The following is a 23,436-nucleotide window of genomic DNA, read 5'->3' as shown; positions in this document are numbered from 1 at the left end:
TTCTCACTGTTGAGCATATGCGCTCCTGGGCAGGACTCTTATCAGCGCAGTGGCGCCCAGGGGAAACTTTGCCCAGCCGTGCGGGGTGGTGGTGGGGTCTGTTTGATCTGGCTGTGAACACACAGGCCTTTGGTTACACGTTAACCCCAGAGGAGGTGGCTGCCTGCGGGAAATGGCATCAGAATGTGGCGTCACTTCCTAGAAAGCTCTGTCCGAGACAGAAGTGTTTTTGGCACTCTCTCTCTCGCCCATGCACTCCCCATTCTGGCGCCCACATATTGCATGCTGTTTACATCACAGCCATGAACCCATCCCCCTGGCAAATAATATGATAGACCCCGCATTGTCCAGCTCAAGAGCACAGGCCTGGAGACAGACAGAAGCCATATGCACAAACTATATCAGCTTTCCCTTCAAGGTCCTGGGGAAGTGAGGCAGGCATGCGGTGCTCAGACGCAGCAGAACACTCTCAGGTTATTATACTTGAGTTCATCTTTCCTTTAAGCATGATTGCCCCCAGACTGTCACAGACTCAGGCTGGCACGGGGGTGACATGAACTCTGTTTGCCACAAGTATAAATCTGACCCAGTGCGTCCCTCTGCACATGCTCTGTGAGTTTTACATCAGGTGTGCAGGTGACATCATCGTTTGAAACGCAGGGCAGTGGCTGCAGCAAACTCAGAAAATACAAAACAGAGCAGGTATTTCTGTAAGATTGTGATCACTGGTCTTCATTATACTTAGGCAACCGTGACCACTTGCAGTCATTTAGGCCTGCGAGATGCCACTTTACATGTATTTTCATGCGACTGAGTCACAATAATCCCAGGCTGCTGGATCATGTATTAGACTGTCCACAGGCAGAGCAGGTCAGGATCTGCGGCAAGAGTTACTGTGATGTAGGTGTCTCAGTCTGGCTCATCTTACCACTTAACCCTCATGCCTAGTAATGACAACCAACGCCAAACCAGTTCTGTGTGTTTCATTCTCCGAAGCTGAAAACTTGGTATGTTGATGGGAAGCTTTCGTTCCTTTCTTGTTGTTGTTTTGACAAGAGTTATTCAATCATTTGAGGCTTCGTGTCTGTAAAGCCAATCCAGATTGATGCCGTGGCAGCACCCATAAGCCTGTAAGCCTCTCCCACCCAGTAATGAAGCAACTTCGCTCCCTGCAACTGCTGAATGCACCCCAAAGGTGACACAATTCTGCGGTGTGAAGACCTGACTTAAATTACATGTGAATGTCACTATGGTCACATACATTGTTGTCACATTCCACTGACACATCAAAGGATTTTAGAGGTGTACTGTAACCACTGAGAGAATGTTTTCAACCCCGTGACTCCAGACCCCGCTTTACAAAGCCTGCTTTTCAACACTTGTGAACGCTTTGGGGCCAAACTATAAGTTAAACAAAAGTCATCCTCCATAATATTATTATTATAAGACAGGCAAGTACATAGGAAATAAAAAAAAAGTATGGGAATTGTTCAATAATAATATATAAGGTTCCAATAATGTCTGCATGGAAAGTAAGTAGATCTTTAAGATTGGCATCCACGAAAAAAGTTAACCTTCCAAAGTTTGTTTTCTAAACGACGCAAAAGAAATCAGTGTTGACAAAGCAAACAACGGCCAGGCTGCAGTGCAGTAGGCTTCAGAGTGGGGGTGGCGGTTTGAAAGGTCGGTAAGGGAATGGCAGTGTAACAAAAACAAAACCATGGGGGGGGCAGGAGAGAGGGGGGAAAGAACAGAGCGCCGTGTTTTCCGGAGAGACACACCTCACTGGTAAAGGTGAGTCCGAAAAGAAAGGAAGAAAGACACATTGAAACCACCTCCAACCACTTCCTGGGCCCGAAAACCAACAGGTGGCCAATCACGTTGGGCTGCATAGACGTTCCAATGGCCAGGTCCCGCCCTCACCTTTCCGAATCAGCCAATGGCCTCTTCCGTACGGAGATTGACTTGTACCTCAGGGCTGAGCCAGGCGCAGGTAACTCTGGAGGAAGGGGGGAAGAAGTCGAGAAAACTCCTCCGGCTCTTGTTATGGTGTAAGCGTGTAAGAAACCCGGATTTTTTTCCTCCTTGCCGACCAGTTAGACCAGTAACTCTGGAAAGAGCGCACACTCATTTTGGATCAGGTACAGTCCGCGGTCGAGCGCTCTTTAAAACAACACCTATCTGCTTCCTATTCTGTTGTATTTTTTTTTCTTCAGTTTAATTTCTAGGTCCTTTTTGGTTTGTTTCTCTTTATCACTTGGAAAAAGGTGGACCCTCGTGTTATTTGTGTTTGATCTGTGCTTTAATTGTAGTTTTTCCCTTGTGGTCCCTGATGGCTTCGCACAGTGATACTCTGGTGGTGTTCTTTGGGGCAACAGCTGGTGCGAATGGGGGTAAACTGGGGTCGGATGAAAGGGAATTAATTCTCTTGGTGTGGCAAATTGTGGATCTGCAGGACAAAAAGGTACGGACCATCTGACTCGATTCACCTTTCTCCCGATATATATACTTATATATATATGTATATATATATATGTATTTATTCAGGTGTTATCCGTATGTGCTCCCAGAGGAGTCATCTGTAATCTCCATTTTTTTTAAAGGCTTGACAGCAAACGTCTTTATCAAAAAGGTGCCCTTTGGGGGAAAAAAAAAAAACCCCAAACTTCTCAATAGGACAGTTTTCACAAATAAGTGAACTACTTAAAGATAGTGTTAGTGAACTAAAACATAAATGTGAATTTTATCTATTCGTTATTTATTTTTGCAATCTATAAAAACAAGAGTATTGTAAAGTACGAAACGAAGACCCTTTAGTGTCGTGTCGTTTCCTTCGTGTATATAATAATAGTAATATTTAAATAAATAATAATTCTATAAATACTAATAAGGCACCTTTTTGGTTGTATGACTCAATCGGTATGGACGCCGCGGAAGGTTAGCAACCTGGCGGATACAATTAACTGCTTTGCTAGCAACTGTCTTACCTAGTATTTATTGTATTCCCTGTGACTGACGGGCATCTTTCTGTTGTGGTGCTTTATTTGTCTCTCTGTGTGTGTTAAATATATATATGATTAGTGATTGGAGGGGTATTGAGGAAGGCGATGTCTGTCTTGCCCTGGCGGTATTACATTTGTTCAGCAACGGCTAAGTAGTGCAACGCGTGTTTGTGCTCCGCAGGTGGGGAAGGTTCACCGGTGTCTGGTAAAGCCCGACAGCCTGGAGCTGACCGAGCAGTGTAAAGAGGAGACCGGGCTGACGGCGGAGGAGATCTGCAAGGCCGAGCCCCTGGACCGAGCTCTGATACAGGTGAGTGCGTGTGGTCGGGAAGGGCCTCTCTCTCTTCTCTCTCCTCTCTCTCCTCTCTCTCACACGCACACACCTTCTGTGATGCCATTGTGTTCACTGTGAAAATAACAAGTAGCGAGGGGAGAGCTGTGGCTGTCAGACACCTGGATCCTGGGCGTAGGAGATGTGTGCTGCTGTGACTGGCATACAGGCTGTGTGTTTGACATTGACAGCTTCGAGTTAAGTCTGATGCCTCATGTCGAGTTTGGGTGTGATGTGTAGATGTGTTCCATATGGAATGATGTTTTTTTTGGTAAACTGAATGAGGAACCTGAGCTGAACATGACGGCACTCTTTCTTTAGAGAGGGAGAAATAAGCTTCCACCTTTTGTGGTCTGCCCTGCTCCACCGGTGTGTCAGACTGGTTTGACAGACCAAGCCCAGGGATCACTGCTGACACACCTGCAGGTGAAGCGTCGGCACCTCCGGTGTTCTGGTCAGAACGAGACAACCGTACCACATTCCAGAATCCTACCCGAGGGGGGGGGTGCGGTTCTGTTTTCAGAGTGCTCTGTTCTGTGAAATGCACTGCGTGACCGCAAGGTAGAGTGGGACTGACTTGAAGCCGTGTGTGGTGGGGTGGGGGATCTAGGAGGCCAGCAGTAATGTAGACTTTATTTCTTAAGAGATGGTAGCAGAGAGTACAGCATATTGGGACATTCAATGACATATTTAATACAATACACTTACAATTTCTATTAAATATTTTAAACGGTTTTGATATAATCAATTATTATGGGTGTGTAGTCTGTAGTGTCATAGCTTGGTATTTGAAGAGACAAGAATGTGAAGCATATTTTGGGAAGCAGAACAATCTCAGACACAATCTCTCTTAAAGAAGGGGCAGAGAGGTGGCCAGGGAAGAGAGTGAGGTCTTTGTGAGAGGAGAGTCTGGGGGCGGAGGTGGAGGTGAGGGGCTGACTTCTGCCCTGCCCTTGCCCTGCCCTGCCACTAACAATGCCAGGCCTGGCCACGGGAGCAACAGCCCTGCCTGAAAAGAGACTTTACCTTCCCTTCCTTAATTAGCACTTGTATGTAACAAGCTTGTTTGTCAATTAACAGGTAATTATGGAGTTAGTACTGGTTGAGCAGTATGTTTGCACAGAAGCTGAGGAGTTCAGCCCCCACCCCTCCTCTCCATCTCCCCCTGCCCCCCTGGCAGTTGTGATTTAGTGGGTTTGAACTGGGGCCGTGCGGTTAGGCAGAGTGGATGATGGCAGCAGATAAGTGTGTTGCAGGCCTGGTCTTGTCACAGGTTCTTGTGCTGTGCAGACATCTGGAAGCCGGAATGTTTACTCGGTAACACGCCCTACTGTTAATTACAGCCCAGGCCGTGGGGAGCGGGGGCCGGTTCTGTTGCTATACAGTTTTTAAGCAGTTTACTTGCGTTGCTTAATAACCAGGATGTGAGGTGGTGTTCCTGCTGCAGGACTGTTCCTCATCTGTCAGGCAGCCTTGGGATGGAGGCGAGGTTACCTGCTGCGTCTGCCTGCTGCTGGCATAGTAAAAGTGTTTACTGTTTACTTATGCTTGGTTTATGTGCCCAACAAATAAGTGTGTTTTGGTAAGGAGGGAAAGAAGCAGTATACTGAGGGGCAGGTGCAGTCTCCAAAACAACAAAACGAAACAAAAACACAGCCTCTTCTCAGAAAACCTTCCTCTGAGTTCGGACAGGCTCGATGGCGTCGCAAGCTCTCCCTCATCAAGAAGAGAACAAATATCTCCTTCTTGGAGCATTTCAGATGCTTTTTACACCCTATGAAACATAGCAAAGCATCCACATGAGTACAGTGCCTGTCCTCAGGAAGCAGAACCACTTTCAGGTGTGGGAGTCTCTCTACTCAGTGAACTGTATTGTTGAGAATGCAGCATGGTGAGCCCCCCCCAACAGATCGGATATTACACTCCTGCAGAAGACCACTGTTTCTATGGCTACGTCATTAAAATGGAAGTACAGAATTGTGACACTTTTAGGAAATGATTAGTCATTGGTTAATTCATAAAAGTTTTTGCGAATTGTCTCCACAAATTCATTCCAATGAAGCAGTTCGAAGGAGTGCCCCGTAGCTGTGGTGACAGATGTCGAACTGCCCCACAGAGCAGGGAGCCGTGACTGTGCTACAGTCACGTATTGTCCACTGTGACACCAGGAGGACACTGCCTGGGACGAGCTCCAGCAGGACGCATGGTTTTGGAAGCAGACTTCGCTGCTGTGGTTGATGCTCTCCTTCCCTCACTCTGGAGCTTGGCGCTGTCTTGTAGACATTTGCAATGAGCGTTCACAGTCATTTATGAAGCAGACATAATTTGACTGTTCGAACGGGAAGTGCAATGATGGTATTTGTGTTTCCATTTAGATGGTACTGGTAGCAAATGCTGGTTTTCCTGTGAGAATATCAGCAGAGACTGATTCACTGGGAACTTTTCTCTCAGCAGAGTGACTGACAGGAACTTGTTCTCTGGTCACTGCTGGATTCTAAGAACTGAACCTTCTTTCAATTCATTCCACATCTGTTTATGAAGTCCCTGTTCTAGACTGAGAAATTATTTTCGGTTTCTCTCTCTCCCTGTGGTCCTACTATATATTCCAGATGTCTGGTCAAATTCCCCAAGTCATTGTTTCCAGGCTAATTCTTTGAAAGCCTCTGAACATTGATACACAGAATACATTTAGCAAAAATACTAACCTGGTTTTAGTTGTTAATGCTTTCTTCTTCTTGATTAGATTAGTTTGCCATTACCTTCGATTTACTTAAATGCATTCACTCATTTAATAAACTGTCAGTAGCGAAGGTCTTTTAATGGTTTACTATGCATAGTAATGAACCAATGGTGTCAGAAGATGAGTAACAGGACTGAGTTTTTTGACTGCCTGCAGGAGTCATTTGTGTTTGTGAGGCCTGTGCCTGTTATTTTCAGTAAAAGATGATTGTTGCTGTGAGAAATGAATCGGTCCCATAGATGTGTTCGTTGCTGTGTTTACTTTGTGACATTACTGGAAGACTTTGGAACACAGTAGTGTTTCCCGGTCTGCATGGGATCTACTCATTCCTGCGCTGCCATGCAGACCTGTTTCTGCCAAGATGGGTTCAAGTTTGGGAATTCAAGGGATGCCATGCCTTCACAAATATGCTTAGCTCTTAAAATGGTTCTCCCCAACTATCTCCTAATAAAGCTCCAGCCTGTTTTAACAGATGGGTTCGTAATTTGGCATTTTTTTTCCACTGTGCAATTACCCACTGGCTGCAGTGAATTTCCACAGTGCCGTTGCACAGGGAGTGGGTCTCTATACTGTTCGCAAGAGGTTCACACTTTAAGCAAATCATCTCTGTCAGGTGTTGCACAAGACTCGCACAAGCAAGTTGAGGCCTGCAGCACAACCAGAACAACCTGAACACAAAACAGCTGCTGTTAGTGAGCAGGGAGCAGCCTATACGAAAGCTGCATCAGTACACATTTCTGACAAACACTGGATCTCACTGCCTCTGAATGCAACTCCAGGTTTCTGTTAAATTTATTATGGTTATTAATAAAAATGTGCCTGACCTTTGTCCATGAAGGAAATGTATTGTTCCACTGTGTTGAGGGCAAAACCCTAACTCTTACTTGCTCTTCAAGCAGTAAAAAGACAAATTACACAAGTTTTGCCAACTTATCAACTGGTCAATTTATATGTAACTATAGATAATGCCAGAAACCCACAGCAAACACCAAGGGATTCTGATGAACACCAGTTGGTCTTCTGCACACTCTGGGCCACAGTGAACACATGTGTGAAGAAATATTGATTTATACCTCAGTCTGTCACCAAAGATGGTTGTAATGCAACAGGAAGGTACTGTGCGGTGCTGTGCGGTGCATAGTGTTATCTCCCACAGACATTGCCCCTCCCTTGCCTGACGTTGCAGGCTCACAGAGCAAACAGCGCAGCACTACTGGGTAAACAGTCATGGTCCTGTTGGCCCAGGAGCCAATCAGTAGCTCGCACTCTGCCCCCGAGTGCTCGTCCTTGCTGGGTGCGTAGCACAGAGCACCACTTCTCACAGACCTGCACATCCCCAGCATGCCAGCCAGGCCAGGCCACACTGTGCCACAGCACATCATTGGCACTGTCACTCTTGCAGTTGCTCTGTGTTGTATTGTATGTGCTCCATCTCTGCTCTCAAGTCCATTTGAAGTTGTCCATTTCAGACACAGTAGGATGTGAAAAGCCAAGGCTGGATTTAGGGTTGCTTTTGTGTTTTCCCAAAGTTTTCCCAGTCTGTGGTGTTTATGTGCTCGTCAGTCATTCTGGCGGTTGTGATGAATGACTCCCGGACACTGCCACCAAGCAAGAAGTAGGTTCCTCGGCAGGATGATGGGACTTCTGTTCTAGTAGATGCCACTTCTCGGTGCAGGGAACAATGTTTGTTTTCTTATTGACTCTTCTGCGCCCTTGCAGGGGCAGCCTAATCTCTGAGGTGTTTGTACAGGGCTGGTCGCTGGGTGTGTGTTAGCATAGGGTGTGACCCATGTGCAAACAAGGAGGCCAGGCATTACTCAGCTGTGCGCAGGATGACGCACAGGTGTGTGTGTGTGTGTGTTTGGGGGGGGGGGGGGTCGTGTCTTACCCATGTTCCAATTAATAGTATTATTTTTAATTATTTAAAAAATGCATCCTTATTGTGATTTACTGGAGATCTAGCCTAATCTGTAAGGAGCAACCAGGTTGCGGACTAGCAGACCTGAATCGAGCCTTAACTGGTAGTTATGCAAGAAACAAACCACAGGCTGTTGTTTTACTCAGTGTTTGACTTTGACTGTAGTGTTTTCCAAATCCTTTGAATGTCATTCTTCACTAATCATTCATCTGCAGCAGGACAGCCAGCAGGCTTTCACTTGAGTTATTTTGTCAAGAGGCGGTTTAATATTTAGTATGTTTGTACCACTTACCATGGACAGACAGTGACAGAGCAGGCAGGGCATGCTATTCTCTCCCCAGCAGACTGAGAACAGAGTTGTGTGTGGCACGCCATATGCAGTATTTTGAGCGCCATCTACACATCTCTGTAAGAGCCCCTGAGGTGTTTGGATAGAGTATCAAAGAAAGACTCTTACTCCGTTTAGCATTGCCTGTGACTGGTCAATTAGTAACTACACCTCCAGATACCCGGGGTCTGAACTCTGCTGAACCTCCCTTCTCATTCCCTCAATACCAGCTCTGTCCAGCTGCAATGTGGCACAGCAGAGGTTTTCTAGGTCACCCTAAAAATATCAAGCAAGCAAGATTTAGTTAATTGTCTATCAGAACTCTCTATATTCATCATAACTCATGTTTTTGTTTGTTTTAATAGCCAATAAGTCTAGGTACATTGCAACAAAGCAAAGTGTAAAACATTAGGAGGTGAGTAGCTTTACTCAGGATCAACTCAGAGATGTGTTTTATACATATATGTATTTTCTATAATACATATACACACAAACGCATAGAGAGGATTTGACCGCCTTGTCTCAGACATTGTCTACCAAACTGCAAATGAAACGTAGCGTTATGGAAGGGAACAGTTCTGGCTAAATTAATTCGCTTTAATGCATCAGATAACCCCGTCACCCCGAGCCAAAGAGCGCAGGGTGTGGTGTTGTCAGGTGGATGTTTACTGGGAGTGGAGCAGCTAAGGCCCTGCAGTCCTTGGTGTCTTTGCTGTGAGGTGTGGGTGTAAACTGAGCTGGCCTGCATATCTTGCATGCCTCCCGAGGGCCATCCCTGATCTCAGACTCGTCCGCCTGCATCGCTGATCCCTGGCAAACAGGAACCAGTCCGACCGGTTCGGCCCTGCTCTTACTGCGCACACACACACACAGTCAGAGCCAGGAAGCTGGTTGTTTTCCTTGCTCTTCATGGCGGTTGTTGGGTTGGGTTATGTAAATTATGCAAATGCATCAAAAATAAATGTCTGCTTTTGAGAGCTGGCTCTGGTGGAATGCTGTGGTGCCACACAGGTGTGAGACTTAAGGTCGTGGGCTCTAGTATGGGCTCTGACGGCTGTGCACTGCCCAGCCTGCAGACAGTCTGCTCATCAAAGCACTAATCCACAAGCACAAAATAGATTTAAAATGTAAATGCTGGACACCAGATCCAAACTGAAGGGATGTGCAGCCTTTCCTATGAGAAAATGAAAGTGAGCATCGGTAGGCTCGAGTGCAGGCCATTCTCTTACTGCGTAGGAGGCGGCCGAAGGGTGCCATTGACTGACTCCCTCTCTCCCCACAGTTCCAGCAGTTGGTGTCCAGTGAGCTGAAGGCTCTGGGCCGGAGCTCTTACACACTCTGCACCAACGGGCCGCTGCTCGTGCGACAGGTCTTCCACCCAGAGGCCTCCAAGAAGGTAAGAGCAGCCTGGCTGGGCTCCCTACCATTCCCCCACCCACTCGACTGGCCTCACAGAGCCACACTTCCCACAGTCCCTAGTCTGGCCCAAATCCTGGCCAATTCAATGTAAGGACTCCAGTCTCCTGGTTTCTGATGTTTAGACTGTGGTCACTGGGCTGGGCTGGGCTGGCCTCTGCATTGACTGTCATGTTTCACTGGTTTGAACCCCAGTGCCCCACATTTATGGGTGTCCTTACCATCTTTAAATTGTTTGGTTTAGTAAATCACTTTCATTTTGTGAAACCACAGCTTGTGGGGCCTTACTTAACCATGTTCCTTTTCTCATGTCCCCTCTCTCCTGGCAGAACTTGGTCCTCTCGGACTGTTTTTATTCCTTCGTTGATCTGAGGAAAGAGTTCCACGAATGCTGTCCAAACGCCGGACCTGTCAAGGACTTGACAGTGTCCTCCATGTCCGACTGTATCCTGCCATAATTCAGGCTACCCTGCGGACTGCTAGAGTGGGTATTAAATGAATCGCAAAGTGCTGCCAAATCCATTCATGTGGGCTGTGAGTGTGCAGCGTGTAGAAGCAGGGGCATAGATGGGCAGATATGGAGACCCCTCCTGGACTGCAGCAGAGGCTGTTTTTTTGTTGTGTGGTGTGGGACAGGCAAATGCTGGGCTGGGGTTTAATTCAGCTGTTGTTGGGAAGATTGTTTTTTTTGTTTTGTTGCGTTTGTCTGTGGGTTTGTTTTGTCCTTGACACGCCGCTCAGATCTGTGCATCCCAGAGCCCGCGGAGGAGGCAGCTGGTCTGCGGGAGGTGAAATCCATGGTGCTGGTGGTTTTGAGCCTCCTCTCTGAGCCCTACAGTGAGTACCCTCTCACACGAACACTACAGCTAGGCATTGGCAACTGTGCTTCTCTCTGACACTCCCTGACACACAGACTGACTGTTGGGCCACTGTGCCCGTCCCTGTTCTGCATGTAATAACTGTATTTGGCATGCCTCCAGATTCCACAACATTAAGTTTTGAGTCTTCGATATTTTTATGTATTTATTTATTCCAAAAATCTGTCAGTGTAGCCCATTTTGAGTGTTTCCTCTGTAGATGAGCTCTTGGTGCGCACTGACAGGTGAGGACTGTGGCTTGATTTCTACAGTTGTCCTGTTGATCACACAAGCCCAAAAACAACATTCACGCTGGTCTTCCTGGAGTGTAATCTCTGTGTAGCCATCGTGCCGGTGTTTAATCACAGGTGGTGGGTGTCCCTGGCTTTCTCGCTGTGTTTTATTGGTTTATGGCCCTGTTACTGCTGTTGTAGGGGGTTTGATGCTGTGGTTAACCAGCCTAACTGAAGACAGGAGCTGCGATAAGCCAGGAGGGGGACGTCTGCATATTTGTTTTTGAATCTAGTATATATGTAAATTTAAACCCTAAAAAAATATTGTAAATGCTCTCGGTACTATAATATAATAATGCTTACATTTTATTTATTTCACAGATCACAAGTTCAGCAGCTGTGAAACTGTCAAGTACAAATTTGAAACAGGTGCCTGGTAAGTGTCCAAAAGCAGTGAGGCGTTGAAGGGTTTAAGGGGTCTGTAAAATGCCCGCTCATGATGCCCTCACAACCTTTCCCCTAGCGATCCCTCTCTTGCTCTGTACCAAGAAATGTCATGCAAATAGTACACAATTCTTACACACGAACTGTAATACTTTAACCTCTCCAAACCACTTGAATTGTGATATTGCTCAACACAAATTACAGCCCAGTGTGTGTTGCCGGGGGGTTGAGGCTTTCTGGCGAGTGCTCGGGGTTCACTGTGTGCGTCTCCTCCTGCAGCAGCAAGTCTGAAGCAGTGGACAGTGAGACCATCATCCGCGCCCGTGGCCTGCCATGGCAATCATCTGACCAGGACATCGCCCGATTCTTTAAAGGCCTCAACATCGCCAAGTAAGGATGGATTTGAATCGGGCAGAGCAGCAGATCTGAAGTGACCTTGCCCTAGTTTGTTTTGTCTGTCGTCACTCTGCTCCTACTTCCTGTGCAATATTCAGTAATCTCCATCTCCTGCCTTCACTTGTGCCACTTGAGGCTTGAAATCTATTATTTGGGATGCCTCTTGCAACTTCTAACTGTTGTCCTGTGGAGTCTGAGTGTCATGCAATGTGCTCTTTGTGTGTGTGGGAGTGACTCGCTGTGTGTGCTGGCAGGGGCGGTGTAGCGCTGTGTCTGAACGCTCAGGGCCGACGGAACGGGGAGGCGCTGGTCCGGTTCGTGAGCCCGGAGCACCGGGATCTGGCGCTGGATAGACACAAACACCACATGGGCAGCCGCTACATCGAGGTGAGCCGAGACACTGGCACACACTACATACCCACTGACAGGGCACCACGCCTATGCAGGTGCACGGTACCCTACACCAACACTGACCCCCGCCCAGTGCTCTAACGCTGCAGGGCTTACTGAGCGCTCCTCTGCTCTCTGCTGGAGGAGGATCATTCTGTTCAAGGGTGAAGACAGACAGAATCCCACCGCATGAATTAACTTGTCTCTACTCAGGGTCTCTTCAGGTTTCAGGAGAAACACTGAAGCCACTGCCTCAGGAGAGGCAGGCAGTGAGGGGGGGTTGGGGGCAGGCAGGGTCTCTGTATTAGTGCAGCCAAGATTTTAGACAGATTTCACTTGACAGGAGACACCTTTGGGAGAGGTTGGGAATAGTGTGGTTTTAAGCTGTTCTGAAATCCACTTTGCAGGTCTACAAAGCCACTGGGGAGGAGTTCCTAAAGATAGCTGGTGGTGAGTTTTTTTGTTTTTATTTTTAATTTGTATTTCTACAATTGTGGTCTTTGAGCCTCAGCACTGTGGCAGGGGTGTGACAAACGGCCTGTTTGCTGGTGCATGTGCCCTGTGTGCCCAGTGTGACCCTGCAGAAGGGCAATAGTGTGGGGCACTAGGGGAATGGGGTGGGGCATAGGAGGGGCGGCCTCACGCTGTGTGGTTCAGCCCTGACAGTGAACAAGAGCCAGATGTTTGTACTGTTGCAAACTGCTAGTCACATTCACCCCAGTGGATCTAGTGGTTTTGGTAAAGGGGTCAAAAGTAAAAGTAAACATGCAGAAAACAACCAGCTAAACTAGCGAGTGGGAGTGCTTTCCATAAGTGTCCTAACTTGCCCCCCACCTCCCTCATTGTGTCAGGTACGTCGAATGAGGTGGCACAGTTCCTGTCAAAGGAGAACCAGGTGATCATCCGGATGCGTGGGCTGCCCTTCACGGCTACAGTGGAGGATGTGCTGGGGTTCCTGGGGCCCGACTGCCCTGTGACAGACGGGCGGGAGGGCCTTCTCTTCGTCAAGTACCCCGACGGCCGGCCGACCGGGGACGCCTTCGTTCTGTTTGCCTGTGAGGAGTACGCACAGAACGCCGTCAGGAAGCACAAGGAGATCCTGGGCAAGAGATACATCGAGCTGTTTCGCAGCACGGCCGCGGAGGTGCAGCAGGTAGGCACCCAGCGAGAGCCTTGCGTGTGTTGCTGTGCTCTGTAGTTGATGTTGCTGATCTATAATTACTGTTGTTGCCCATGTACCTGAGCTCTTCATGCTGTTAAATAATGGTGGTTGTTGTTATATGATTATTGTTCTTGAATTGTTGATGTGTTGGCCCAGTTCCTGCTGGAATGCTGTGCCATACACCATGTCCCTTACAGTTCAATATTCAACACAGAAACTTACATTTGCAGATGAAAGTATTTGCACCCTTCATTTGACCCAGTGATTCGCTTGTTGATTTAGGTTAATAAGTGTTCTTTATCCTGGCTAGCAGCAGCAGTAATAAATGTTCCAGTAGATTGAACTGCTTTAAGACAGGGGGTGCTAGTACTTATGCCTGCCCTTTCAGTGGAGCATTGCAAAGCCACAGGTCCCTGCACAGGAGGTCATATTGTGCTGTAGCGAGTAGGGCAGTCACACACGCATTTCCTCTATCAATACATCGGTCACCAATTTTATCTTTGCTTCTCCTCCACCTCTCTGGGTCTGTCAGGACGTGGCTTGCTGCTTAATCTCTCCCAGCCCTTTGCTTCCTGTTCCTGCACTCTTTATATGTACATCTCCCTTGTCTGAAGCCCTGCTGTAATTCACTCCTGTTTCTCTTTGCACTGTGTTCCCGTTTAGTGCAGTGCTAAGCAGGGAATAGCAGAGGACAAGTAAAAGATTAAGTGAAATTAAAACTGGGGATATATTTATTTATAATTGATGTCTTGGCTCGTATGTTTAATGATTTCATACAAGTATAGAGTGGTGGTGAGCGTGGTAACAATCTCTGCCCTTCTCTCCCTCCTGTGCTTGTCCCTCTGTCCTCCTGTGTCTCCATTCCTGTCCCCCTGCCTTTCACCCCGTCCATGTATCCAGGTTCTGAACCGCTACATGTCGGCGCCGCTGATCTCCACACTGCCTCCACCGCCCATCCTGCCTGTGATCCCACAGCCCTTCATCGCCACAGGCAATGCGCGGGACTGCGTGCGCCTCCGCGGGCTGCCCTATACTGCCGCCATCGAGGACATCCTAGAGTTCATGGGCGAGTTCACTGTTGACATCAAGCCTCACGGAGTCCATATGGTGCTCAACCAGCAGGTGAGTGTGCGGAGAAGCGGTGTGGGATAGCACATGAGAAACTGCAGGCACTGCAGTTTAGCACATTTCTGGATTTAATTAAAATAATCATAATACAAACTTAACAAAACACCATAAATGTATTAAAACATAAATTAATAAATACTGAAAAGAGAGGGAAGCCAGTTGTCAATATCCTGCAGCCTGTTGTAAAGTAATGCCTCGCCTCCCCTGGCTCCCTACTGACCCCTCTCTGTGCTGGGTGTGCAGGGCCGGCCCTCTGGGGATGCGTTTATCCAGATGAAGTCTGCGGAGCGGGCATTCCTGGTGGCGCAGAAGTGCCACAAGAAGATGATGAAGGACCGCTATGTGGAGGTGTTCCAGTGCTCGGGGGAGGAGATGAGTTTTGTGTTGATGGGGGGCACTTTGAACCGGAGTGGTCTGTCCCCGCCGCCATGTAAGTTACCATGTAAGTGTGACAGTATGCTGCTCTCTGGCTCACCTGCATGGGATTGTGGTAGGTGTGGGACCTCTGAACTTTGACCTTTGGAACTTTCTTCACTTTTTATTTTAAGAAAAATGTATACGTCAATCACTTTCTCTTGAGGAGTTGGAGATAATTTTTATTAGATTTAATTCTCGTTTTAAAGTAATTTTTAAATGTATGAATTTAGTCTGTGATTTGTGTGGGTGTAGGAGGCTTTCCCGGTGTCAGTGATGCGCACATTGGGGGGAATCGGGGCTTTCTGTCTTCCTGTAGTTCTGCAGCTGAGTAGCGGTGCTCTGTGCGCTTAGCGGGTACAGGGGGAGGAATGTGCCAATTATTAGTATACCAATCCTCCACCACCCCCCCCCACACACACACACACACACTGCTCTTGTGTTCAGGGTTTCCTGTCTCAGGGCAGGGTGGCCGCACAGTGCCAGCGGGACCCGGCCACTCTTGCGGCTGAGTGTTCGGTGCAGTAGGGGCTGTAGTCCGCTGGGCAGTGCACTGCACTGGTGGTGTGACCTCGGGATGCCTGCTTGGTAATTTCTACATGTGACTCGTATTGCAGTCTGCTGCCCTTGTGACTCTTATTGATTAGTCACTGTTTTCCGCTGAGCTTTTAAAATAAATAGGAACTCTCCTTTTTTGTGTTTTTGGAACACAAATTGCATTCAATATTTTTGTACTTTTCATGTGTTTGTATGTATATTGTTTTTTCTTTGGCTCATTGTGGTGCAGTGTTTTTTCCAGTGGTGGGGAAGTAGACTTGTCAGACCTGATAATTACAACCATAAAAAGCATGGATGGTAAAGATGAACTCAAAATGAGTTGTGCTGGACTTTATGGATAAGGTGTGTGTGGGAGGGGAGCTGACGTTGACTCCCCTCTCGCTCTCTCCTGGCTCTGTGCTCGGTCATTGGATCATGCGAGCGCAGCCTGGCTCATCAAATTGGTCAGAACCCAGCATTCCCCACTGGAACACCCTGGTAACCCTTGTTCCACGATTCTGACCCATTCATTTAGTTGCTGGCAGCTGAGCTCATGAAGGTTGCACTCTGCTATCCCACCATGCACTGCTCCAGAGTGTCCAAGGTTGAGGGTCATAGGAAGAGCTTCCTGATCTCTGCTTTTATTCTGCAGGACTGTGAATGAAAAGTTAAATCTTCTTTTTAACACTAGGTAGTGCATGGAGTCATTTTATTAGCAAACATTTAGAATTTATTTGTCCTTAAAATGATAAATGTAATATGACATGACATGTTATTGGGGGGTTTAGGGCTTTTTACAGGAGCGAACTCTTAGTTTAAGTATGTCGCTGTGTGACACTGACGCGGTGGGCGGTGCGGGTCAGTGTGCTGATTGGCTGCTCCCAGCCTGGCTCCAGGGAGCTCTGTTCTCACCATTTCTGTCGCCCCCGTAGGTCTGTCTCCTCCGGCCTACACCGCCTTCTCCGCGCCTGGTGCTATGATCCCTGCTGAGGCTGCGCTGTACCAGACCCCCGCGTTGCTGGCCACACCCCGCACCCCCCAGCCCCCCACCCACACTGCGCCCACCGCCCTCGCCTACTACCCCCCCCAGCCCCACGCACAGCTCTACATGAACATGAACATGAACTATACTGCCTATTATCCCAGGTGAGCTCCCCGCGACATGCAATCCTGCTTTTCACACTATACCACCAGCCCCAGTAACTGTCCACTCAGCCTGACTGCAGATGTTAAAGGTAGATGTGTGTGGGTCTGAAGCAAAATTAGTTATTTTCTGTAGACCAATATTGATATGTGTCTACAGGTGACAGGCAGTCATTACATATTCAAAAGAAATGTATTGAAAGTCCTAATCTAATTAAACGCAATTCTTATAAATGTAGGAAACCACAAAACCAGAATATTGTGTCACACACGAATGTGATTGAAACACTAATATAGGCCTATATCCACTCGGTTGTATTCCAGATCCCACAGTTGTAGTGTGTTGTTCTGCATTGTGCCGGTGGCTTCGCAATAAGAGCATAAGAACATCAGAAAGTTAACAATCGAGAGGAGGCCATTCGACCCATCGGCACTGTGGAGTAGTGATTAGGGCTCTGGACTCATGACTGGAAGGTTGTGGGTTCAAATGCCGGGTGGGACAGTGCTGTTGTACCCTTGAGCAAGGTGCTTCACTTAGATTGCTCCAGTAAAATACCCAGCTGTACAAATGTAAGTCACCCTGGATAAGAGCGTCCGCTAAATGACAAAAATAAGAATGATAATAATCGTGCTCGTTTGGTGTCCATTAATAACCAAGTGATCCAAGGAGCCTATCCAGCTTATTTTTAAATGTTCCCAAATTTTTTGCATCTACCACATCGTTGGGGAGTTTGTTCCAGATTGTGATGACTCTCTGTGTGAAGAAGTGTCTCCTGTTTTCCATTTTGAATGCCCAATTTCCATTTGTGTCCCTGCTGATCTGGAAAAGCTCCTCTGGTTTGATGTGGTCGATGCCCTTCATGATTTTTAAGACTTGGTTCCCACGTAGTCTCTAAAGCCTGTATCTGTTCCTCCCCAGCCCCCCCGTCTCCCCCACCACAGTTGGCTACTTCGCGGCCCCCCCTGGGACCCTGGCTGCTGCCGTAAGCCAACCACCCCCCGCCTCCATGCTGTCCCAGCCTGGTGCCCTGGTCAGGATGCAGGGACTGCCCTACAACACTGGAGTCAAAGACATCCTTGGCTTCTTCCAGGGGTACCAGGTCAGTACTTTTCGCCATGCCTGTCCTGCACAGTGAGTCGAAGCCTGGGGTCAGCCAGTCCCTTGCTGCCAAGGACTCGGATGCCTCGAAAATGAGCGTGCGTTTCATTACAATTTGATGAGCCTCTTCCACCTCAGGGAATGCAAAGCCGTTAAGCCAAGGAGAGAGAGAGAGAGAGAGAGAGAGAGAGAGAGAGAGAGAGAGAGAGAGAGAGAGAGAGAGAGAGAGAGAGAGAGAGAGAGAGAGAGAGAGAGAGAGAGAGAGAGAGAGAGAGAGAGAGAGAGAGAGAGAGAGAGAGAGAGAGAGAGAGAGAGAGAGAGAGAGAGAGAGAGAGACCATGTTGAAATAGTGCTCACACTATAGTTAGGATGCTGAAAAATCACGGTTTAAGGTATATTAAATAACTGACGTCAGAGCGCAGCCCCTGATTTCTGCTGCCTCTGTCGCCCATCCTGCATATTCAACTGAGTTGCTCATACCCAATGAATAACTCGGTATATACTCCAATTATGATCCGGGTACGACTGGTTAGGGCTCTGGAATCTGGAGCAGACAGTTGTGGGTTCAGTCCCAGGTGTGGGTCACTGCTGCTGTACCCTTGAGCAAGGTACTGTACCTAGATTGCTCCAGTAAATATAAAAAATAATTTCATATTGTGACAATTGTCAGTTGTCTGGATAAGGTCATCTCCTAAGAAATATAACCATATTAATGAAGGTGGTGAAGAGCAGTGGGGGTGGACTGTGCCTTAAGGCCGGGCCAGCTGTACAAGGGCTAAAGACTGACCTCCGACTGAAGGTCACAGAGCTCTAGCTCAACTATAGGAACTGTAGGCCTGCGCTGGGTCCCTCCACACAACAGGGCAATCCTGCTGGAGTGGTGAGCACTGCTGCCCCCTGCTGTCTGCCCTGTGGTCACACAAGGAGGCAGGAGTACTGTAATCTCTCACAGACCGCAGACTGTCCCCCTGTTGACGTGTGTGCTGGACAGGGCTCCTGTCTAAAGCAGTCCCCAGCTCTGGTGGTGGTGTGGGGGTGCTGGGGGAAGCACACTTCTGTTTTCTGATTAGAACTGGCTTTCTCATGTTTCTTTCTGGGTGTTTTTTGTGTTTGTTTTTGTTTTGTTGCGCCTTGTTTTGCGAACAGATGTCAGACCTGCACATTTTCTCTATGCACTCATATTTGAGTTGCTCACAAAATGTAGCATTTCATTTATTTGTATTTATTTAGATTCAATTAATGGTCTGCCTGCAAAACCATTGTTTTTAAGTTATTATAATGTAATGATGAATTTGTTAGTTCCATTCCCTTTTGGGTGTTTACACAGTGCACTGTGTCAAAGGTATGCAGGGTGTTTAACTGTATCCGCCTGCCTTGTTCAGCACCTGGTTTGCAGCCAGCTGTATGCAAATGCTGCTGATGGCAGAGGAGTCCTCTATGCTTACCCCACTGGGCAGTTTCTGAGCTTTGCCGTCACAACATCACTGACACTATTCTGTGGAGGGGGTGAGGTGAGGTCACCCCCTGCTACATCTTGCCGGTCATGGCAGAGTGTCTGAAGGCCCAGAGCAATCCAGCAGAACAACACTGGAGAGAAATTGACATGTTTTTCCATGTTTCTTCCACTGTCCAGGCCTGAGGGACATGGGTCCCTGTTACTCATTCTGCAGTGAGAATTTGTAGTGCTTTTTAAGATTCATAGTGCATTTTTAATTTCTCAATTTGTAATATCCATTGATTTATACAAAACTTTTTTTTAGTGTGTGTGTGTGTGTGTTCACAGAAAGACAATCAACACATGTGGAGAATAAATTGCTGAAGAGAGAATGGGTTTAGTAAAATGCATAAAAATGTGTATTTGAAGGTAGGGGTTAATGCGTGTGTGTGTGTGTGAACTGTCTGGGGACGCCTGTCCCAGCCCTGATGCTGACTGTGTGTCACACTTGTACTGTAGTACGCACCTGATGACTACAGCAGCCTTATTCAGATGAGTGATCAGGCGAGGAGCTTGATTCAGCCTCCCAAAGAATGGCTCTGTTTGTAAATGCCCCACCTTTCCAAAATCGGAGAAGGTAAGACTCCTAGCATGGCTTCCATTGGCCATAACGGCATAATGATAACATGGGCTTTTGGGTGGTGCTTTACTAAAACAAAATTAATCCTAAAAACAATCATCATTGCATCAAAATTTACTTTATTTTTATAATTGTCTCTTTCCGTTTTGTTCCTTTGGGAATGGTTCTCTTTCCTTCTCTCTGAATGTGCTGATGTGGTTGTGGTTGTGGCCGCCGTCCTGATTAACACTTGACTGATTTGTCCTTCTGCAGTGTCTGATCCTGTGGGCAGTGGGCAGGCTGCTGTTTTAAAGTACTGCACTGCTGCTCTGTCACTTGCAATCCCTGTAATGAGCCCATGAGATCAATCTCAGCCGGCGATTTTGTTTAGGTCCTGAAACATACATATGGTGCCTCCCCCTGATGATACTGTACCTGTGAGATTTCCCTGTCGATTCCCTTACCTCCTGTGTGGCTGCAGCCTTTCCTACACTGCTTTAATGATCTGTTTTTGCCGCCGTTGCTCTGATCCACGTGAGGAAGGAGTGCTGGTGTGTTTCCCTCCAGGCTGTGCAGCTGGAGTCCCCGGCTCTGTGGGAGCCACGATCGCTTGGTCACACTCTGCAGTCGGGGCTCGCTGAGCTTCTCGGAGGGGTGTTGGTCCTTCCTGTCACGGTCTAAACGGAGAGAGGAAGGACCACACCCTTGCCCCCCTCTCCTGTGTGTGGTTACGCTGTGCAGGGCCTCATGGCCTGGGTGGGAAGTCGAGGGCTGTTGCTTAACCAATCAAACTAACTTGCTGTTTGGAGTTTCCGTTCACTGGATCAGTTCAATTCTGTGTTTTAAAAGAAATGTTTATTAGCAGTTTATTATGCATTCTGTTGTAGCTCGCCTGTAGGGTCTCCTTTCCCTCTACATCACACTCCCTGTTGTGAGAGCAGGCTTACGGTGATGCTGTGCATTTCTCCCTCCCGGGGGGTCTGTGTGCGGGGAGAGTGACGCTGTGCTGTGCTGTGTTGTGTTGCAGCTCCAGGCCGACGCGGTTCTTGTGTTGTATAACTTCAACGGGCAGCGCAGTGGGGAGGCGCTGGTGACCTTCCCCAGCGTGGAGCTGGCCAATCAGGCCGTGACGGAGCGCGCCGGCCGCCCCCTCTCCGGACACAGCGTCCATCTTTGTGTGCTGTGAACAACCCCCAGCCAGGGGAGGGCAGACTCTGTAAAGCAACACTACTACTACTACTACACAAACCACTGCAGCCACAACCTCCCGAACCACAGCACTGTGCCTTTTGCCCTTTGCTGAGGAGCACTTCCGAACCCCCTTCCCTCCCCGGAGCCCATCCTGTTCCTGTCCCGCAGATGCCTCCCAGCGCAGAGGCTGCTGTCCACGTCTCAGTTTCCAGTATTTCAGCAGCGTTCCTGAGGACCAGTGCAGAGCGCCGCTGACCGGGGCTGTCTGTCATCCTGCAAGCCTCACTGGGGCTTCTATAATCCTTTAGTCTTGCCACTGAGCTGACCAATGCAAAAACAATATTGTGCCAGATTCACCCCCCACCCACCCTAGAGACACCACAAACTGGGCATCCCTGTTAATCACCCAGGCTTGACCACAGAGAGCAGCAGCCGTCTGACCCTGCCCAGCCGGGGATGATTGTTGTCCCCAACACAAACCAGACTCCCAAACCGGATCCTCCTTCACCACAATCCCTTACTGACTGACCTGGTATGTAGAAGACTGTGCGATCCACAGAGCAGTGCACTACATCCATTTAAAGCCATTTATTCGCTTCTACCTTCAACTGCCAACTGGACTGTATAGGAATTGTACTACTGATCTGCAACATGGCACATAAAAAAATAAAAAAAAATAAAAAAAAATTGTAAGTTATATTTTATTTAACTTTCAAAACAATACTAAGTGATGTTAGTTGGGGCCACATAAAATAAATGCTTTGCTTAATAAAAATAAAAAAAGATTTCTGTAGATCTTAACATGAAGTGTTGGATCTGATTATTTTATTCACTCTGCATGCAGGGAGGGCGCAGTCTTCTCTGGTCAGAGAGGAGGTGTGCAAGACGGGCTTCCTCTCCAAGGCTTGCTATCTCACAAACCTTTAATGATTCAGGATAAAAATATGCCTCTTTACCTCTGGACTTGCATGCTTTTTTTTTTTATAAATAGAGGGGAAAAAAAAGATTTTCTGAAACACATTTACAGATACTGTGAAATTCAATCCTTTTCCTCCCTAAGAGGTGAACAAAACTGCTGGCTGTAGCTTTTAATGAGTTTACTTTATGTGGCCTTATCTGCATGCAAAATTGTTTACACTGTTAAACAGAATTAAATATTGTACTATAAAACTAAGATACTTGTTTTTGTTTCTCTCTAATTACTGTGCTTGCTAGAGCATGCTGTTTTTTGTAGATTTTTTTTTTTTTTTTTTGTATATGCATATAAGCTATATAGATTTGTTTTTATGTGATAGTTACAGGAGTGAATCGACTCTGCGGTGGGGGTCAGTGTGCTCACTCCTTGCACGTCAATCCAGCAGAATCGAGTGTGAACGGCCTCGTCAGAGGGACAGCTGTTTTGTTTCTTTTCAGTTTTTGATTGTTTTATTTTAAACAAGTTTGAGACTTGTCTGAATCTAGATTTCTATGTAATGCCTCTTGTATTGAAAAAATAAATGGAAAGCGATACTGCAATCGGCCACTGTTGTCATTGGTCAGCATTGCTCTTCACTAAAAGTTTTTTTGTACACATATATACACACACACACACCATATTATATTGGATTTAAAAAATATATGACTTCAGCAATGAAGAGGGAAATTAATGTTGATATTCCAGTGTGCCTTCAGGGGGATGTCAGTGATGTCATTTTCTGATCCAGTAAACCGGCTATAGCTTAGTTACCTGTAATCCAGAATTGAATCCAGGTTTGTATTCCAATATGGTAATATAATAAAAATGCACATTTTAGGTTCATGGGGAAAAATGTCCTCTGAGATTGATTACATCACAGGTTTTAGCTGCTTGATAAATATTTGATGCTTCAGCTTCACAGCCTGATTTGCATTATAACTTCTTATTCCTTTGATATGTGATGCCTTTTCGCTCTGCTCTGCTCACCATCACTGCAGGGCTGTTCAGACACTGATGTGATTTCACCATTCAACAGCCTTGACTTGATTCACTGTGTTACAGAAATCTGCTCTGAACTATGGCTATACACTCACCTAAAGGATTATTAGGAACACCTGTTCAATTTCTCATTAATGCAATTATCTAACCAACCAATCACATGGCAGTTGCTTCAATGCATTTAGGGGTGTGGTCCTGGTCAAGACAATCTCCTGAACTCCAAACTGAATGTCTGAATGGGAAAGAAAGGTGATTTAAGCAATTTTGAGCGTGGCATGGTTGTTGGTGCCAGACGGGCCGGTCTGAGTATTTCACAATCTGCTCAGTTACTGGGATTTTCACGCACAACCATTTCTAGGGTTTACAAAGAATGGTGTGAAAAGGGAAAAACATCCAGTATGCGGCCGTCCTGTGGGCGAAAATGCCTTGTTGATGCTAGAGGTCAGAGGAGAATGGGCCGACTGATTCAAGCTGATAGAAGAGCAACTTTGACTGAAATAACCACTCGTTACAACCGAGGTATGCAGCAAAGCATTTGTGAAGCCACAACACGTACAACCTTGAGGCGGATGGGCTACAACAGCAGAAGACCCCACCGGGTACCACTCATCTCCACTACAAATAGGAAAAAGAGGCTACAATTTGCACAAGCTCACCAAAATTGGACAGTTGAAGACTGGAAAAATGTTGCCTGGTCTG

At 47.2% G+C, this 23,436-nt stretch overlaps 1 protein-coding gene across 3 annotated transcripts; it reads left to right on the top strand.

The window, feature by feature from the left end:
* Positions 1–1,987: 1,987 nt before the first annotated feature.
* Positions 1,988–22,298, top strand: esrp2 (epithelial splicing regulatory protein 2). Of its 3 annotated transcripts, none has more exons than XM_066713390.1 (17): positions 1,988–2,141; positions 2,313–2,464; positions 3,184–3,312; positions 9,602–9,715; positions 10,065–10,179; positions 10,477–10,572; positions 11,207–11,261; positions 11,549–11,659; positions 11,920–12,052; positions 12,463–12,505; positions 12,907–13,208; positions 14,118–14,339; positions 14,589–14,775; positions 16,229–16,442; positions 17,359–17,539; positions 19,493–19,610; positions 20,620–22,298. In XM_066713390.1, exons 2-16 carry the CDS (start codon positions 2,333–2,335, stop codon positions 19,580–19,582), a joined length of 2,124 nt encoding a protein of 707 aa, XP_066569487.1. In that variant the 5' UTR covers positions 1,988–2,141; positions 2,313–2,332; the 3' UTR covers positions 19,583–19,610; positions 20,620–22,298. The 3 variants fall into 3 exon arrangements, with proteins under 3 accessions (XP_066569487.1, XP_066569486.1, XP_066569489.1); XM_066713389.1 differs by having other exon boundaries at positions 1,990–2,141; positions 14,589–14,787; XM_066713392.1 differs by having other exon boundaries at positions 1,990–2,464; positions 14,589–14,787.
* Positions 22,299–23,436: the final 1,138 nt, after the last annotated feature.

Source organism: Amia ocellicauda, chromosome 9, assembly GCF_036373705.1.
Source record: "Amia ocellicauda isolate fAmiCal2 chromosome 9, fAmiCal2.hap1, whole genome shotgun sequence".
Classification (NCBI taxonomy): domain Eukaryota; kingdom Metazoa; phylum Chordata; class Actinopteri; order Amiiformes; family Amiidae; genus Amia; species Amia ocellicauda.
The sequence above is the reverse complement of the archived record's forward strand: the minus strand, read 5'-3'. Positions and strand labels throughout refer to the sequence as shown.

Bases quoted from the DNA above. Each gene is read 5' to 3' on its own strand.
- esrp2 (XM_066713389.1), top strand. From the start codon at position 2,333: ATGGCTTCGCACAGTGATACTCTGGTGGTGTTCTTTGGGGCAACAGCT. The intron at 10,180-10,476 runs GTATCCTGCCAT...CACGCCGCTCAG, and splicing joins AGTGTCCTCCATGTCCGACT to ATCTGTGCATCCCAGAGCCC. The intron at 12,053-12,462 runs GTGAGCCGAGAC...TCCACTTTGCAG, and splicing joins TGGGCAGCCGCTACATCGAG to GTCTACAAAGCCACTGGGGA.